Source organism: Pleurodeles waltl, chromosome 8 (genome assembly GCF_031143425.1).
Source record: "Pleurodeles waltl isolate 20211129_DDA chromosome 8, aPleWal1.hap1.20221129, whole genome shotgun sequence".
Classification (NCBI taxonomy): Eukaryota; Metazoa; Chordata; class Amphibia; order Caudata; family Salamandridae; genus Pleurodeles; species Pleurodeles waltl.
The window spans coordinates 1,366,140,796-1,366,158,731 of NC_090447.1; the positions used below are offsets into that span (position 1 = coordinate 1,366,140,796).

The 17,936-nt window shown below is 42.5% G+C and overlaps 1 protein-coding gene across 6 annotated transcripts in view; it reads right to left on the bottom strand.

Moving 5' to 3' along the window:
* The window catches only part of CNTN5 (contactin 5), a 3,179,309-nt gene that overhangs the window by 34,849 nt on the left and 3,126,524 nt on the right, over positions 1–17,936 (bottom strand). For all 6 annotated transcript variants that reach the window (XM_069202389.1, XM_069202386.1, XM_069202392.1 and 3 more), the window contains 2 exons: positions 15,323–15,509; positions 7,896–8,008 (listed from right to left, as the gene is read on the bottom strand). In XM_069202389.1, the coding sequence (XP_069058490.1) occupies positions 7,896–8,008; positions 15,323–15,509 (300 nt within the window). The remainder of the gene's footprint in view (positions 1–7,895; positions 8,009–15,322; positions 15,510–17,936) is intronic.

Below are 17,936 nucleotides of genomic sequence, written 5' to 3' on the forward strand. Positions count from 1 at the left end.
TGTAAATCTCCGCCTCTCCCATGTGGCCACCCCAACTCCAAAGTGACGCATCTGTCACTACTGTCAGATTTGGTTGGGGAAGGAAGAGGGATTGACCCTTGAGCCAATCGTGGTTCAAAAGCCACCACTGCCGATCTTCCACAATTCACTCCAAGATCTGGACCAAGTTGAAGAGATTCCCCTGGTGCTGCGTCCACTGGAATTGCAAGTCCCACTGGCAAGCTTGCATGTGCCATCTGGCATGTGTCACCAATAGGATGCAGGAGTCTCACTAAAATCCAGGATAGAGGATGAAACGTTGATATCATAGCCTGAATATCTAGGGCTTGCCACTCTGGAGGATATGCCCAAATCTGCATTGTGTCCAGAACAGCTCAGACAAAGGGTCCGAGAGGCAGTCAGGTGAGACTTAAGCTCATTTATAGTGAACCCCCCAAATGCAGGCGGTATGCCATAGTCTGGGGGTGGGAGATGACAGCCTGGAGTGAGCCTGCCTTCAAAAGTCGTTCAGGTAGGAGAAGAATGCTTGTGGCCTACTGTAAACCACATGTAACATCTGTGGGCAGGCACAATGGGATATGGAAATAGGTGTCCTGCAAGTCCAACACTACCATCCGGTTGCCTGGGTCCAGGGCAGATAGAACCTGAGCCACAGTGAAGATTTTTAACTTCTCTTTCCTGAGTAAGGGATTGAGGGACTGTTCTGCTTTCCCTCTTATCTCATACCCAAGCTTACAGAACCTCTCTGGAATGCACTTCTGAGTTTAAAGAAGACATTTATTGTTGTTAATTCCCCACCCACAAGTTCCTAAGAGACGAAAGTAGTAGATTGGAAGCACACGTTCAAAAGTAGTCGCAGCAATGAAAGCAAAATGTATCAAAGTACTTCTCAGTTGCAATGTACACAGCAAATATTGGTGAAGACATTTATAGCATAACTCCAAAGCAAAGCATAAAAGTCAAAATTCATCACCATATGGGCAAGTAGGGCCTATATTCAGCTTCATCTTTCTGGGGTCTGCAAGTTGATGACTCCGGTCAACTGCGAGAAAGAGATTCTCTTCCCAAACGGGAGACGGGCAACTGACGTCTAGTTCCCGTCTGAAGTCAAGCAGATTCCAATCTAACTCCCTGTAGCCCAGAGTCATCCTTAAAAGCAAACTCAGTGTGAGAGCCGAAGAACCTTGGAGAGGGGCCAATTCTCCTGAGCTCCTCGTTCTCAGAGTGGATTGCGAGGTAAACACAAAATCTATGTGCTCTTATCAGCTAAGGTCTGGTGTGAAGAAAACAGCTTGGTCCATCTTGCGGAAAAACACAGCTCATCTGTAATGTCTCAACTGCAATGTCTAACTCCACATTAAAGCCAATAGGCAGATAACCTAAATATCAAATGTAATGTCTAATGTCATGTCAAAGCCAATAGGCAGCTAAACTGAATACAGAATGTAATGGCTAATGCCATGTCAAAGCCAATAGGCAGCTGAGCTGAATACAAAATGTAATGGCTAATTCCATGTTAAAGCCAATAGGCAGCTGAACTGAATACAAAATGTAATCGCTAATGCCATGTCAAAGCCAATAGGCAGCTGAACTGAATACAAAACATATAGGGCCTGATTCTAACTTTGGAGGACGGTGTTAAACCGTCCCAAAAGTGGCGGATATACCACCTACCGTATTACGAGTTCCATAGGATATAATGGACTCGTAATACGGTAGGTGGTATATCCGCCACTTTTGGGACGGTTTAACACCGTCCTCCAAAGCTAGAATCAGGCCCATAATGTGCTACTGGTGAACATTGAGCAACTAATATGCGCAGTGGTGAAACACAAAGTCATTGATCAAACACAATTAATAGCATCACAGGGACCTGAGGTCTAGGTTAGGTCAGAGGCCCTTGTCCTTTTTGGGGACCAGAAAGTAGCGGGAACAACAACCATGACCTACTTCTGGCACAGGAAACCTCTCCATGGCTCCCTTGGCCAAGAGAGCTTTAACCTCCTCGCGGATAAGTGGCAAGTGATTCTCCATCATCCGATCGTAGGATGGCGGCATGGGTCGAGGAGCAGTTTCAAATGGGAGAGAGTAGTCCCCTCTGACTATTTGCAAAACACACCTGTCAGACGTGATGGACTGCCATTGGAGCAGGTGATGGCAAATCCTGTATCTAGCTGCTCCCTGGTGGGGAAGCATCAGACTAGAAAGGTGTGGAGGCTGCAGCGGGGGTGACGGTGGGGGGAGAGGACTAGCTAGACCGCTGGCTCCCTGGTCCACAAGGGCGATTGATCCCACATCCCTGGCCACGCAGTTCTGAGCCGCTTGCACGGCACAGTGGCTGGAGGGAAACGGACATGATGGGACACCCCTTCCTTAGCCATGAAAGGGGCGAAAAGCAGACTAAGGAGGGCCAAGGGCAGCTGCGAGGCCCACGCTGTAGCCCGGGACTCCTTTAATCGCTTGAGCACTGAGTCTGTGTTGGCTCTGAAGAAACAGGTGCCTTCAAAAGTCATGTTCATAGGAGTGGCTTGGTCATCCCCTGAAAAACCAGATGTCCTCAACCAAACGTGGCACCTTAAGGTCAACGTCGATGCAACCAATCTGCCTAGTGAGTCTATCGTAACCAGCCCACATCGTATTGTGAACTTAACTGAGTCTCTCCCATCAGCAACAGCTTGGGAGAGAATTGCCCGGCCCTCCTCCGTGACCTTCTGCAGCAATTGCACAACCGTGTTGCATAAGGTATGGGTGTAATAGCCAAAAAAGCATGCTGCTGCCGAAGTCAGGATCAGTGTCGGGCAATACCAGTCTGGCTCCGTGTGGGAGTGGGGAATGAGGATGGGGTCAACATCGACCATGGGCAGAGGGGGTGTCAGGAGCACTGATGTTGAATCTATCATCGGGAAAGGTTAAGAAGGTCTGACTGATGCCGGTTCGGATCCAGGAACGGATCCATGGGTGCTGAAGCTGCAAGCCTGGAACCTGAGGGGGCCCCTGCCGACTTCGGAGGGCCCAAAGGCACTCCAGCGAGTCAGACTGCCCAAATTTGAGGCGCATGGCCTCATAGAAATTGTGGAGTTGGGCAGGGGGTCACTGTCTCCCAGAAACACAGGATGCAATGAGTCGACCCAGGCACAGCTTCGGTCGGTGGAGACCTGGAACGACGAAGCTCCTTTTCCCTCATAGCGTCGGGGAACGGATGGGTTAAAGTCAAAGAATGTTTGCTCTTCTTTGGCTTCTTCTTGTGCCTTGACTTACCCAATTGTCCTGAGGACTTGGAGTGGGAAGCCAAAGAATGGCAGCTCTGCAACCATTCTTGAGAGCTTCCTCTCGACCAAGACTGGAAGCAATGCGGAGAGGAGCGCCGGGCCACAAGTAGCTTTAGGGGCTGCTCTCTCAAAGCTTTCAGATTCATTGCCTGGCACTGGGAGCACAACTTCTGGTCATGCTCCAAACACCACAAGCACACGAGGTGCAGACCCATCAGGATTCACAAGGCTTGAACCCAGTCATGCGTGATGACATCTAAATGCACCAGGAGTGAAAACACTCAAAAATCTTCAACAAAACATTGAAAAGGATCAGTCATAAAGTGACTGGGGTAGCTCTTCTTTGGACCTGAGCTTGGCTGGCGCGGAAAGAAAAGAACTGACACCCGTGCACTGGGGTGCGGCCTATACAGGTCCTTCGATATCATATCCAGTGCGCATAACACCGAGTCCGGAGCCGACAGATGTCATCTAAGGGCGCACATGGGTACTGATCCAGATTGACTCCTGGGGAAAACTCCAAGGTAAGGATTCTGAAACTAGAAGTCTCTATCAGATGCCCACAGTAAGCATGAAATCAGGAATTTTCTGACTGAACCAATCATTTAGGATACTGAAGGCAAGATCAAAGAATGCTCATCTCAACCGGCTAATTCATTTTAATTTGTCAAGTGTACTTCCCGTCTTTGCCTGACAAAAAGGAATCATGGAAGAATGCAGATTCTTGTGTTCTATTTCTCTACAAGTTGGTAATAAAGGACTCTCAGGGGTGATACATTTTTACCTTTAAAAGCCACTTTATTTGAAAGGCCTACATTACTTGTTGGCACTTTAATTCCTCTAGTGACTGCTTCCCCCCATTCCCCTCGAGAACATGGCAACTGTAATGTGAATTGGAGAAATTATATTTTCCTATTCTTAAATGGGATAGGCAATTTAAGGTTTTCCACATCACAGCGATTAATTCTCTTGTTTCAACACTAGTTCATTTTTATTTGAACAGTTAATTTTATTTAGCCTCTGATACATATATAAAGAGTTCCATGACCACCTTCTATGCATGATCAATGCTAAACAGTAGGGAAATGCCTGTGCTTTCACTGTAAAACATGTATATTGGACCTCCCTACTGGTCTTCTTAACTCCCATATACGTTCACTGCAAATGGTGTCTACCATTCACCTACAATAGAGGAAGTGAAATGTCATGTGTGGGCTGCACAGTATATTTACACCACCAGATGGATGATAAAAATATGTCTGCCAGGATTATTATTGTGCTCTGCTTGACTGCAGTTAAAATGCACTGCAGCAGCAAATAATAATGATTTGTCATGTAGAAAAACCCAAGTTTTATGTAATTATAAATCACTTGAAACTGTGTGTTGTAAGCCAACAGGGTGGGTATTAATATATAAATATTAGCTACATTTTGGGGTTTGTATGCCCTCAGTGAAATAAAAGCCAAAAAGTTAATTCAATGTGCAGCGCCCTAAGATAGTTTTATAATCTTGATTCTTCATCTCTGTTAAAGAATAGGCTAGAAAGGTGTTTCAAAGATATTTCTTGCTTGATTTTTAAAATCTGATGTAATGGTGAATTCAGTATTTTGATCACTTATAACGATGTACTTTTGACTGCCTGAGCCAGAAATGTCTGAAAGCAGTTCTGCCACCAATCACACTTACATAGCTCATGGCCGAATTGGCCAGTAAGGCAAGTGGGCAATCCCCTGGGAGGCTGGAGCCCCAGGAGGCCGGTTTTGACACTGGGAGGCCAGTTTCGGCCTCCAGGAGTGCTAGTGCATGTTATGCTGTGTACAATGCCCATGGGCTAAAAGTGCTTTAGATCAGAATTCTCAGCACGGGCTGCTGTAGCTTCAAGGACGCACAGTTCTTGAGCTATGGTGGGCTGCACTGGCCAGTGTCTGGCATCTAATCCCTGCCTCACCCGAGTATTTCACAGGTCTTTAAAGACCATTTACATGTCTTTGTGTACTGGTTAACGAGGATTGCTTTTTTTTCACAAGTTCCAGTACCCCAGGTCCCCACTATACCTAAATACCAGCCATTTTTTGTTGTTTAAATGGTCTGCAAATGCCTGGACATGGTGCTAAATAGGGCTGTAAACAAAAATCATTTGTAACATGTGTTTTCTGCCTTTGTTTACTTTAATTATTAGTCATGGATCTTAATGCAGTCCTAGAACATAGTTAAAAGTACTTTTAATTTATATTTGCTGTATGTACAGATAAAGGCTAAAAATACCAGTTGTATGTGATTTTGCTTATTTTTGTACTGGCGAGACATCAAAATACTGGAGGTGCTGGTAAATATCCAGTCAGCTAATATTCTGCCTGTCTGCCATGCATCGGGGTCACTTACTTGGTGCAAGTGGGTGCTAAATCTATAATTGTTGCCAGGGCTGTTTCAAATTCGCAGTCCGGCCCTGCCAGAGGATGAATATACACCCTTTGTTAGGTTCCTGACTCAACAATGGACTGCCTGTAATCGCAAGAAGAGCAAATGGTTATTAACTGCTGACTACTTAGCAGGGATTAACTATCTGGGAATGGATAGGAACAGTTGCAGCACTGCCTTTTCTGACTTTTAAATGCTGAGGCGAGCTTTTCTTATTCATTCCCAGGAAACTCCTAGACAGCCAGGCTCTGGTCACAATAGGAGGCAAAACAATTTTTGTTCCTGTCAGGTGGAAGGAGCATTTATCTAATTATGGGAGTGGTTTAGGATATGAAGACCGGCCTGGCTACTGGCAGGTGGGTTTCATCAGCTTGAAATGAGGGCTATGGGATGACTATACAGTATGGCAAAAAAAAAAGGTTCTGCAAAATGACTGAGAAAATAGCAGGGTCTAGGTGGCAGGAATTTGCCATTCATTTTGTGTAGGATAAATCTGGTACCTCCACCATACCTTATGAAAACATTCTGGGACCTGGGAAGAATCCACCTGAAGAAAGAAGCATTGCTGGAGAAAGAGGTCTCAAATGAGGACTCTAGGACCCCTAACTCCTTCTGACACCAAGGGGCTAAAACTGCTTTCCAAGCATCAAGTGGTTAGCCTCCTCTTTTCCTGCTTCATGGACACAAAAAGATGTCTGAGCCCCAAGAAGGCCCAGCTGGGCCTTTAGGGCTAGGCCCTGCAGGAGATCTGACATGAGAGAGACCTGGTGACTAGGAGCCTGCAGGATGGATTAAGAGGAAGATTCCAAGAACTTTGAGAAAGTTGGGACTTAGGGCCTGATTTAGACAATGGTGGATGAGTTACTCCATCACAACGGGGACTGGTATCCCTTCCGCCTAAAACTAAATCCCATAGGACATAATCGGATTCACTGTTTTGAGGGAGTAACTCACCTGCCAATATCTAACTAGGACCCGTAGTCATTTTTTCAACCTCTGCAGGACTCCGACAAGGTGCTGAACTGTGCCCAAAGAGGTCACACCTAAGGTAGGCAAGAACATCAGGTTTGTCCCACTTGGAGCTTATTGCTCTGCTGAAAGTGGTTCAACAGGACCGCTTGGTGAAGGTATGTGGTTTCATAAAGCCCTGTCTGACTACAGCTTTCAGCCTTGCCCTTCTGAAGGATTTCAACTTTCAAATAGTGATTAAATCCAATAGTAACACTATGGATGGAAGTGACAAATGTATCTGTCCTCTGAAATGACATTGCCAACTATGAAATCCAGTGTTGTCCTGCTCTGAGCTTTTGCCACCAAGTGTTTCAATGTGAGCTTGTCGACCGTGTATGCAAATTAGTGGTACCCTTCCTAGTCAAAGCCTGGAACCTTGCCCTGCTGGATGATTTCAACTTCTATAAAAAGGACTAAGTCAGAAGGTAACAATTTGAGTGAGAGGATCTAGTTGGTGTATCCAACCTCTGCCTCTATTGCATTCAACCAAAAATGCTGCCTACATCCCTGTCAGCCCAAATAGTGACTTTTGTATAGCGCTTTCATTTTTCTAGTTCATTTCTGCCCTACAGCTTTTAAACTTCATAATTCAAGCTTCGATTTTTGTATTTTGATGATCTTTGTGTTTTTCTTTTGCTCAATAAAATGATTTCCATGTTTCTCCCTTGGTTTGGAAATCTTATTATGTTGTGTTCTTTACTTTAGAATTGTTGGTACTGCTTAAACTAAGCACACGCTTATCTTGGAATTGCCTGTTGCTTGTGCCATAGCTACCAGGGGTTGACCAGATATCATCTCAGAACTGTGTTCAGACCTAACTAGAGTGGGTCTATTGAGCTGATAGGGACAAGCTCCCTCCCAAATTACTAGCCCTATTTCTGACAAAAGTATATTCTTATAACTTAGATTTGAACCTAGAGACTTGAGTACATGAAAAATTGGCACTTGTTTGGATTCAGACTCTACTTACAGGTTCTACTGCCCTGCCCATTCTCAAATGAGGATGAAATGCAATCTCAGATGCTGGCAATTGACTTGCAAACATCGCAAACAAACTTTCAAGGGTATGAAAGTGCTTCAGAAGTGCTACAATATAATAGTACATACATAAACAATAAAATAAAATAATATACAATATCCTGTACGGAATATGTATTATCTGGATGCTTGAAAGAGAGTAGAAAATACAAACTCACCTTATAACCCATGACTTCTGATTCATTGGCTAGAGGTCTAACTGGCTCCCACACCAGTGAGACATGTGGGCCATCTTGCATCCACATAATGTTGTTTGGAGCTTGGCTTGGAGCTGAGCAGAGAGAAACAAAGGCCAGTTTGCAGTTAAAAACACTTCTGAGTTTTAATCTCATTGCATATTTGACTCATTCATTGCTTTTGCGGTTCGCTGCCACTGTTCTTGTCCTGCCAGCTGGAGCCTGACTCGACAGTGCTTGCTGCGGAATGGCATTTTAATAGCAAGCCTGCCCATTTTTGATTCCTAATCAATTTTTTCCCTTCTGTGTTGAAGATAGTTAACCCTGCTTCACAAGATGCCACACAGGGTTATTTGTGAATGCAACCAATTAAATTATACATTTCCAACTCCGCTTGTTGCGGAGCATGTCACAACAAACAATGGTTATTGTTTTAGGCACATTTCAAACCTGAGGTGCTGTGCATGTAACATGGTGCGTGGCGGGAGACTTTTACATAACTCCCGCTATTGCGGGTAGCAGGAAGGAAACATGAAATTGGGGCTATTCAAGGTATATGTGGTGCAGTTGCTTGTATCTTAACACTACACCTATTTACACTAAACATAGTTATAGTTTGAGGGGCAGAAGTGCGAGCAGATTTGGCCAGAATCCCACATGGCTGAATAAAATGTGGATGCTGTGATTGCAAACCAGTACAAAAAATCCAAATACGAAATTGCAAATTGAGACTAATGATATTTTGCTATTTCATATATGTAATGTACTAAAATGGATTTGGCAAAAAAGTGGTCTTGATTTACCCAATGCACTAGTATTTAGCGAACGACCCCATGTAAATACAGGGTATTTAGGGCGGAGGGGCCACCCCCGACCTTTTGCCCCTCATGAAGAGTGTCTGTCAGGCTAAACAAAGGTCAGCCTGACAGACACACTTCATTTTCAGCTCATACAGCCAGGAGTGAGACATGCACGATTTGGTCAGCCAATGAGGGAAGGCAGTAGCCCCAACATTCCTGGGACCTCGAGGCTGAAGGTAAGTGTGTGTGTGATGTTTTAAAATGAATGTTTGGTGCATGCATGCATGTTTGAATGTTATGAGTGTTAATGGATGTGCCTGCGTGCGTGTGTGAAAGAATGAGTGTGTGTGTGTGATGTTTTAAAATTAATGTTTGGTGCGTGTGTGCATCTTTGAATGGTATGAGTGTTGTTAATGGATGTGCGTGTGTGCGTGTCTGTGTGTGAAAGAATGAGTGTGTGTGAACTTTTAAAATGAATGTTTGGAGCGTGCGTGCATGCTTGAATGTTATGAGTGTTGTTAATGGATGTGCGTGTGTGTCTGTGTGTGAAAGAATGAGTGTGTGTGTGTGTGTGTGTGTGTGTGCTTCCCACCTGCCCCCCCCCTCCTAAACCCAGCGGCCGCCACTGGTGGTTCTCAAAATACACAATTGCAGTGGCTTGCAATTTTATCTGCCTCATTAATATGTATGAGGTAGGTCATAAATTATGAATCACTATTGTTGGCCATAATCACTGGGGTCAGCAGACCACCATGTCTTTAATTTATTTTAAATAAAGAAAGCATTTTCTATTTAATGCTGTCCATTTTCTTTAAAGGGAAAAATTTGACAACAATTTTAGGAATAGGAAATTGTCTCAAACAAAGGTCTCGCCTGAACAAAACATTTTTGTTCACATTCACAATGGCGGAAGGGTACCTTGGGGACCTCTTCACATTTGTGAACAGCTTTCCACCTTTTTTGAGTTTTTTTATACCTTTTTAATATTATCTTTATTTCATACAACACAATTGGATATATGTAGCAGTGTGGTTTAAATAAATGCAGACATACATGTTTGTAGGCATGAGGTTCATGTTTACATAAATTAACTTTATAGTTTAGAAAAATGCACAAATAGAATTCCTATAGTCCCAAGACATATTCTTTGGGGTCAAGGGCAACAATTTTTCATATTTATTTTGTCCAGGGACAAGTAGACCCAACCCCCTGCAATACAAACCCTTTGGCTGGTGGTTTACAATACCACATTATGGATCAGGGAAGGGCATTGTCTGCAGTTAAGATTACATTTATGTCCATATGTGAATGTTGTCCGAGCTTGTATCTATGGCTCATTAATGTAAAGTCCTTATTATTAGGGTGACCACCACTCTAAAGAAATGTTGTAGGCCTTAGATTGACAGTGGTTTCAGTATAAAAATGTATACACATGTTTACAAAGTTTACCAATATGATGTTACGTATAATGCTCCCATAATGCTCTCTGGTTTGATGCAGATATCTGCAGAAGCTTGACAGAAATATTGGTGATTCTTTGCTTTCAGAATGAAATGTTCAGAAAAAAAATGCAAGTAAGGAAAAAACGTTTTGCTAACCTACTGTGAAATTTAGGTACCATTTCATTTAAGCATCATTCAGTAAAATGTGTTGATGCATGTTAGTAATTGGAATAAAAAATTCTAAATGGAAAAATCAGTGTAACCAGTTTCAACAAGATTATTGAAACATGACATGAGGAGACTCAAGCACAGGCAAAGCCAATAGGTCTGACATTGATAGTCAGCATTTTGGTTTTGTCAACGCATGTCTTGTTTTGACATGGTTTTTATAAAACGTTATTGTTGTGGGACCTGCTGGACCATCATCATCATAACAAACATTGGCAAAAAGCAAAAATATTTTTGGTCTCGAAAAGCACCCCTTGCCACTGTAGTTCAGGGCACTGAACAAAACTACTTTATGTGCCAACATGCTCCTTGTGAAAGAGTAGAGTCCTGTCACTCACTGTGAAGCCAACCGATAGAGAGAGATAGAAGTTTAATACAAATAAAAGGTCTTGGATAACCAATTAGGGGTCCCAGTTCTTAAACAAAATCACAAAAATGCACATGTAGAACATGTCCTTGCATTAGTGCAGATTTACGGCTTTCTTGAATTCACAATAATTTAAATAAGTAGGCCAGGAAATCACACTCATAGAACTGTATTTTAGCACAAGCACATATGCATGTGAAAATCTGTTGAGCATTTACAGGTCCACTTTTCCTCCAACCACTTTTTCCAGCCCTGGAGGAAGTTTTACTTCTGCCCTTGTCTGGAGTACATTTCCAACCTTTCTCTGTATGGGAAAAGTTTAGAGAAGAACTGGTGAAACCCCCTAAAACATGCATGTAAGTAGGTTTGCACAGGCTCAAAAGGGCATTCCAACCCTAGAACGACTGCTTACCCCTTTTCCCAGCCACAGGCTGTGGATCGGCTGAAAAGTGCCAAAATAAGGAAATTGCTAGTATTCAAGCCCTCCTCAGGAGTGTGGAATTCCTATAGTTGGACGCCCAGGACATATTGTTTGGGGTCAAGGACAACAAGTTTTCATGTTTTTTTACTCCCTGGGACAAGTAGGTCCAACCCCCAGCAGCACAAACTCCTTGGCTGCCAGTTTACAGTACCACACTATGGAGCAGGAAAGGGAAATGTCTGCAGTTGAGGTAATATTTGTGTCCTTACATTAATGCAAAGTCCTTACTATTACAGTAAGCGCTCTAAATAAGAAGTAAAAAATCTAAACACACATTTGCAAAGTTCAACAAGGCCAGGGCGGAGTTCTGCTATGGGGATCTCTGCAAAATGCCAAAAAAACTCAGCCGTGCTATGCAGAGTTCAAGGAGCAGTGGAGTTTGGGTAAGTCGCACTGTTCGTGCTGATTTTCAGTGGCAGAAGTTTCTCCTGTGCTGTAAAATCAGCAAGAACGGCATCAGGCAGAGCACATCAAAGGGTGCTAACTTCTTTCTGCAGCACGAGTAGATTTTCATCTCGAGCAGCAGCTTCTTCAACGCGAGCATTCACAGCCTGCAGCGACCGCTCTCATTCAGAAACATTGCTCGCCAACTTAGAGATTTCTCTTGCTCGCCCAACTTAGCGATTTCTCTTGCTCACCAACTTAAGGTTGGTGAGCGCGAATGAGAGAAAAAGCTCTGCTTCACGTCACTTCATGGAGTTTTTCGGAACTCCGCAAGTAGTGGGAAAACTACGCCGGCGGAGTGGAATTCTTCGCCTACCCCTAAGTATAAGGTTATGTACAATGGTCTCAGAATGCTCTCTGATTAGATGTAAATATTTGCAAAAGCTTGCAAGTAACATTAATGAATGTTTGCATTCAAAATAAAATGTTCTCATAAAATGGAACTAGGAAAATAAACGTTTTGCTAAATTACTTTTTTTAGATACCATTTCTTTGAAGCGTCATTGAGTGAATTTTGTTGATGCATGCTGTATTCCCAAAAAATAGTCATAATGGAAGAATCAGCGTAACCAGTCTGAACAAGATTATGGGAAAAATGAAAATAAGAAAGCATTGGAAAAGCTAATGGATCTGACTTTGGTGATCAACCTTTTGGTTTTGTCAATGTGAGATTTTGACATGGCCTTTGTAAAATGTTATTGTTGTGGAAGCTACTGGGCCCTCACCATTGTTACAAACATTGGCAAAAAGCAGAAATATTTTTTGGTCTCAAAAAGTACACATTGCCCACAGTAGTTGCTGGCACTGATCAAAACTACTTTGTGTCCTGATATGCTCCTTGTGAAACAGTAGACTGCTATCATTGATAGTGAAGCCAGCAGTCACAAAGACAGAGATAACATTTTTATAATAACAAAAGACCTTGGTTAACACCAGAGTTAATTAGGGGCTCAATTCTTACAGAAAGTCACAAAAGTATGCCCAGCGTAGATGTCTTGCATTAGTGCAGATTTATGTATTTCATGAATTCACAAAAAATTACATAAGTAGACTAGAACATTGTACTCTTAGAAAATATGTCTTAACTGTATTTTAGCACAAGCAAATATGCAGGTGTAGGTTTGCTCATACGAGAATCTGTTTACTAGTTGACTTACCCTCCACCCACTTTCTTCCCAACCCTGGGAGAAGTTTTACTTCTGCCCTTGTCAGGAGTAAATTTCCAACCTTTATCAGCATGGGAAAAGATTAGAAAAGAGCTGCTGAAAGTTCTTATAACATGCAAGTTAGTAGGTTGGCACAGACTCAAAAAGGCATTCCATCCCAGGAACTGTTGCTTACCGGTGCCTCCAGCCCCAGTATGTAGATCTGCAGAACGGTGACAAAATAAGGAAATTACTTGTATTCAAGCCTGTATTAGCCCTGGCAGAATAAGCAAGGCTATTATCGGAGCTCTTATATAATGAGATTGCTGCCATAAGTTGTTGCTGTACTACACTGTACCAAAGGGCAAAATTGTTTTTTTTTTACAGGACAAGTAGATTTATAAAGCAACCTGTCCCATGGACAAGTAAATATTTGATTAAATTTCACATCCCTGCCTACTATAGTACGAGTCCTTGCATGATCAGAGAGGCTATTGTCAGAGCTCTTATATATTCAGATTGCTGACATAATTTGTCACCGCGATACATGGCACCAAAGGGGCAAGTGGATTTTTTTTTACAGGACAAGTAGATGTATGAAGCAACCTCTCCCATAAAACCCATGAAAATGTAGATATCTTATATAATCCCACACCACTGCCAAACAAAGTGAGCTATTCAAAATTCATTTTTCTTTTCATGTCCCTGTTTGTTCTATTGAATCTAATGATCATGAAGATGGTCCACTGTGTGGTGTGGGGCAAACTCTCAATAAATTAGGTTTAATGCTTTGCCATATGGCGCCACTCCTAACATATGAATATAATATTTTACCTAATACTCTATTATCTGCTTTTTTTAGGTATGGGGTGGGGAAATCAACGTAATAGACATGTCTCTGGATTACATTTCTTTAACTAGGGTCCCTCTTAAATGCATAGTTGTTTGAGGCCAATATGCACTGATCTGGACACAACCCCAGGCCATATGATAGAAGTCTGACTCCAATGAACAAGAGCAAGGCGTAGGCTCATATCCAGATATCTCCCACCACTTTCATGAACAATAGATCAATCTGATGCAGAAAGCTGAACTGAATATACTTAAGCCTAGTGTTTCTCTCCACTCCCTTACTGTAAGCCAATATCCTCTCCCACTCCTTCTCTGCTATCTTGTGCCCTAAAAACTTCTCCCAGTGTTCCTTGGCTATGCTTACTCTCCCTGTAACATTCAGTTAAGCATCTTATGTAATCATGTACCTAGGTGCCTCCTGTTCACTATTGTTGGGGCTCAGTAATTCCGGCTCACCACAGTACATCAAATGTTTGCCCCCGAATTCAACAACTGCCATGAGCCCGGGCCATATTCTTCTATAAATGTTACCACCTCATTTGAGTTGGTGGTAACCTAAATGGTTTGTGACAAGATTTCAGTCGAAAAACATTAATACCTGCCTTAATTAATAGGTATTCGGAAGAAAAGTCTTAAAGACACCCCTTCCAAATACTGATTTATTCTTGCAGACCCACATTGTGATTCAGTAATATGTTACTGATTTGCAATTTGGGTTTTAAACATACCTACCACAATCCAATTTTGCAGTCTCAAAAAATCCAGTTTTACGAATCAGAGCCTTTGCAACTATAAAAAAAAAGCTATATATAAGGCATCAGATCTCCAGGTTGCACACAAGTGAGTTATTTGTTCACTTCGACACTGCTTCAGAGCCGAAGAAACATTTGATAGATGTTGGGTGTTTCAGAGAAAGACAAAACATGAAAATTGCTGAAATCAATATGTATAACATAAACAATGGCTAGCAAACCAATTAGTCTGAGTCCTTTGGGCTACTGCTTTTAGGATTAGTGCAATTGAGTGAGACAAATAGGTGGTAACCAGCAGAGAGGACTAAAGTTGTGTAGTCTGTCGGGTAGTTCAGAGCAAGAGCTTGAGTGGAGACAGAAAGCTTCAGCCGATAGCATCAAGTGAGAGATGAATACTCAATTAGGCCAGGTCGACCAGGCATCCCGGATATGCCAGGACAGTCCTGGTTTTGATCATCTGTCTCAGCAGATTACACTAAACTCGGCAGTTTTTAGAGACCTGAACCAAGGAGGAAAGCTTTTATGTTACTAGGCTTTTCAGAACTCACTATAATTATCACAGATGACACTCTCAGTAAAATTAGCATTTAATATATTCCCATCATTGCCTCGCTGTCTGTGTTTTCTATGCTGGTCAGATCTGTTTTTTTAAGTCATTCTGTCCCCTCTCGGTACTTGTGATAATGTAGTCCTACTTCTATGTTTGTGACATGTCCTGGATTTCAGTTTTAAAAATGTGGTTACCCTACCTTAGGCTAAGCCAGTTTGTGACTGACAAAGTCTCCAGCCAATGGCTGCCAGAGGCTGGTTGAGGAAAGTCAGTGACTGAAACTGCATAATGTTTGCATTAGTTCTGTTTTTGCTGTCAAAACCCAGATGTCCAAAACAAGGTACTTACGTGCTTTCTTGGTGGTCACGCGTACTGCATTGCTGGGTGGTCCTGATCCCGCCTTGTTGTACGCCCTCACGGTGATGTGGTATACCGTGTTTCCTTCTAACGCTGTCAGGATGATGGATGACTCGTTCCCTGCAGTTTTCACCCTTTCGGCTGCTTCTTCTTGCTCCATATCCTTCCAGTAACCAACCTGCCAACAGTCACCATGCAGAAGATTAAATCTGGCAGTTATTACATTTTTCATTTTTTTTTATTTTTTATTATTGGATGCTTGCAAATGACTTGCTTGCCTGCAGTGAGTAGGCCCTTCTGTCACAAAATTAACAGGCACTTTTTAAAATGTGGGAATTGTGGGTCGGGTCTGTTCTTGGATCCAGTTATAAACACCACCCAGCTGTCTGGAGTCAGAATGTCACATTATCACGCGGAGCCGCACTGCGTAGAGCAGTACAATGGCCTAGCGGCATGAGAACCGGTGACTACCTGAATATATACTGTCAGAAAGCCAGCAGTATCTGAGAGAAGTCAAGGAGAGATCACCTCTCACAGGTCATCAGAAACATGTATTGATAAATCTGAGACACAGCGGATGAATCACTGGAGAGTGCAGCAAAAACAGCCCTCCCTTGCTTGGTCCCACATAATTACAAGGCGTGCGATGTGTGTCCATGTGATGTATTGAAAATGACAGAACACCTACGGAAATCTTGTACTGGGTTAATCTTAGAGGAATAAGGTAGCTAAGGGGCAGGAAGTAAGAGGAGACACTCAGTTCTTGTTATTCAAACGAAGACAGGTTGCTGTCACACACGATTTGTAAAGAGACCTCTCAAAGTCACAACGACCTTATGAGGTGACAAGGACACAGATGTTTCTGTTTGTGTGCAGTTCATTGTGTCCTGTGCAAGACAAGTCTATTCAAAATGAAGTAACTTTTATGTTGTGTTCTTGCCTACTGTTCAATTAGCACTCAAACATTGCATACACGATCAGCGCACTAACTGGAATGCTTCAAATAGAAAGCAGTGTGCAAAGAAGGGTCTATTTCTTAACTCACTCACGATTCCCCATCTGATATTACGTGCAAAATGTCAGGATATTTCGGAAAAGGGTTCCTTTGATGCTTGCATGGAACCTAGCATGGTTTTCTGCAGACTTAAGGAAAGTGCCACGTGGCTCCAGGGGGCTGTAGCCCTCATGCACAGTCCCGCACACAAAGTGGACGGCTATGGCATAGGCATGCTCACGGATGTTGTGTGGTGGCGTGAAGGCATGCAGAACAAATATATGATCAAACCACACAGGCTTTTTGGCAGTGGCAAGCATTGGCATTGTCAATAGGCCCAAAACTTGACAGGATAGTGTGACAGCTAGTTTTTTTTTTTTTTATTGCAAACATATGCACAAAAATAAAAAGAACAAAAGTCACCACCTAAATGTGGTGAACATGTGTTTGCAATAAAGCTTTTACATTTTTCTTACAGGAAATTGTACTCGTTTTGGCCCAAGTAAAAAGTACTGACTGACATATGAAATACTGTAATCTCAAGACATAGTTTGAACTCGCAAGGATGACTACAATGTAATAATTGGCAAAGAATGCAAATATTGGCACAGTAATTTATTCACCCAGGCGTCTGAGCACTGAAGGGTACTTATTTTTGGCAGATGTGCATATGTGATCAGGCAAAATGGGGTCACTCTCAGTTCACGAGAGCTAATGGCTAAAGAGGCCTGACCCACTGACCCATGCTATGTGGTGGATGAGAGGGGGTGCATGAAGGTAGCCAAATGCAAAAACACATTCGGGATACAGAAGGAGCAAAGATATGCATTACCCTAAACATACATCTTCATCAGGAAGAGGTCACGCTTTGGGAAATATGAACCTTTCAAGGCTTGATCTGTTCACCTCTCGGTGTTATTGTGTGCAGTTGTCAAGTAAAACCATGCAAAGTTACACTTGACTTTTTTGCTGCGTGGGGACCTTAATAGTCACCTGTGTAGTTTCCTAAGTTGTGTATGTGCAATTTAGAAAGAAATCGCATTGTATAAAATACTGCATGAAAGTGATCCAGCTGCATTGGAAACTGCACTGAAGTTTTATTTTACAGCTAAATGTTTAAAACAGAACAATCTGTTCTGTCACTCAACCATGGCTCATTCATTCCAAAAATAAATCATGAAATCAACATGATATTTTTGTGAATCTAGCCTCTATTAAACCTAAATTCATCCCTTTTTGTTCCAAATACAAACGTCAGCAAACACAATTACAATCTCTCTCCTCAATCACATTTTCAATTATAAAGTGATGCCTAAGCATTGAGTCAACGCCACACATTAGTTTCCAGCCATCATGCAGAACAAACATTTAAGGACAAGCAGGATTGTTGATGCCAAAGAGTAGGACATTAATATACTTTGTTCCTCTGATGGTGAGAGCTACCCGGACCTTCAAGGGAGATTTAAGAAGATTGTTGCATTACATATATCATTCATTCTACAGGCTGGTGAGTACATTAAAGTCACAAATTTACAAAGTTTGATAAGACTGAAGTTGAGGAAACAGGCAATACAATGACTAGTTATGTCCAAAAGAGAACGCACAGTATGG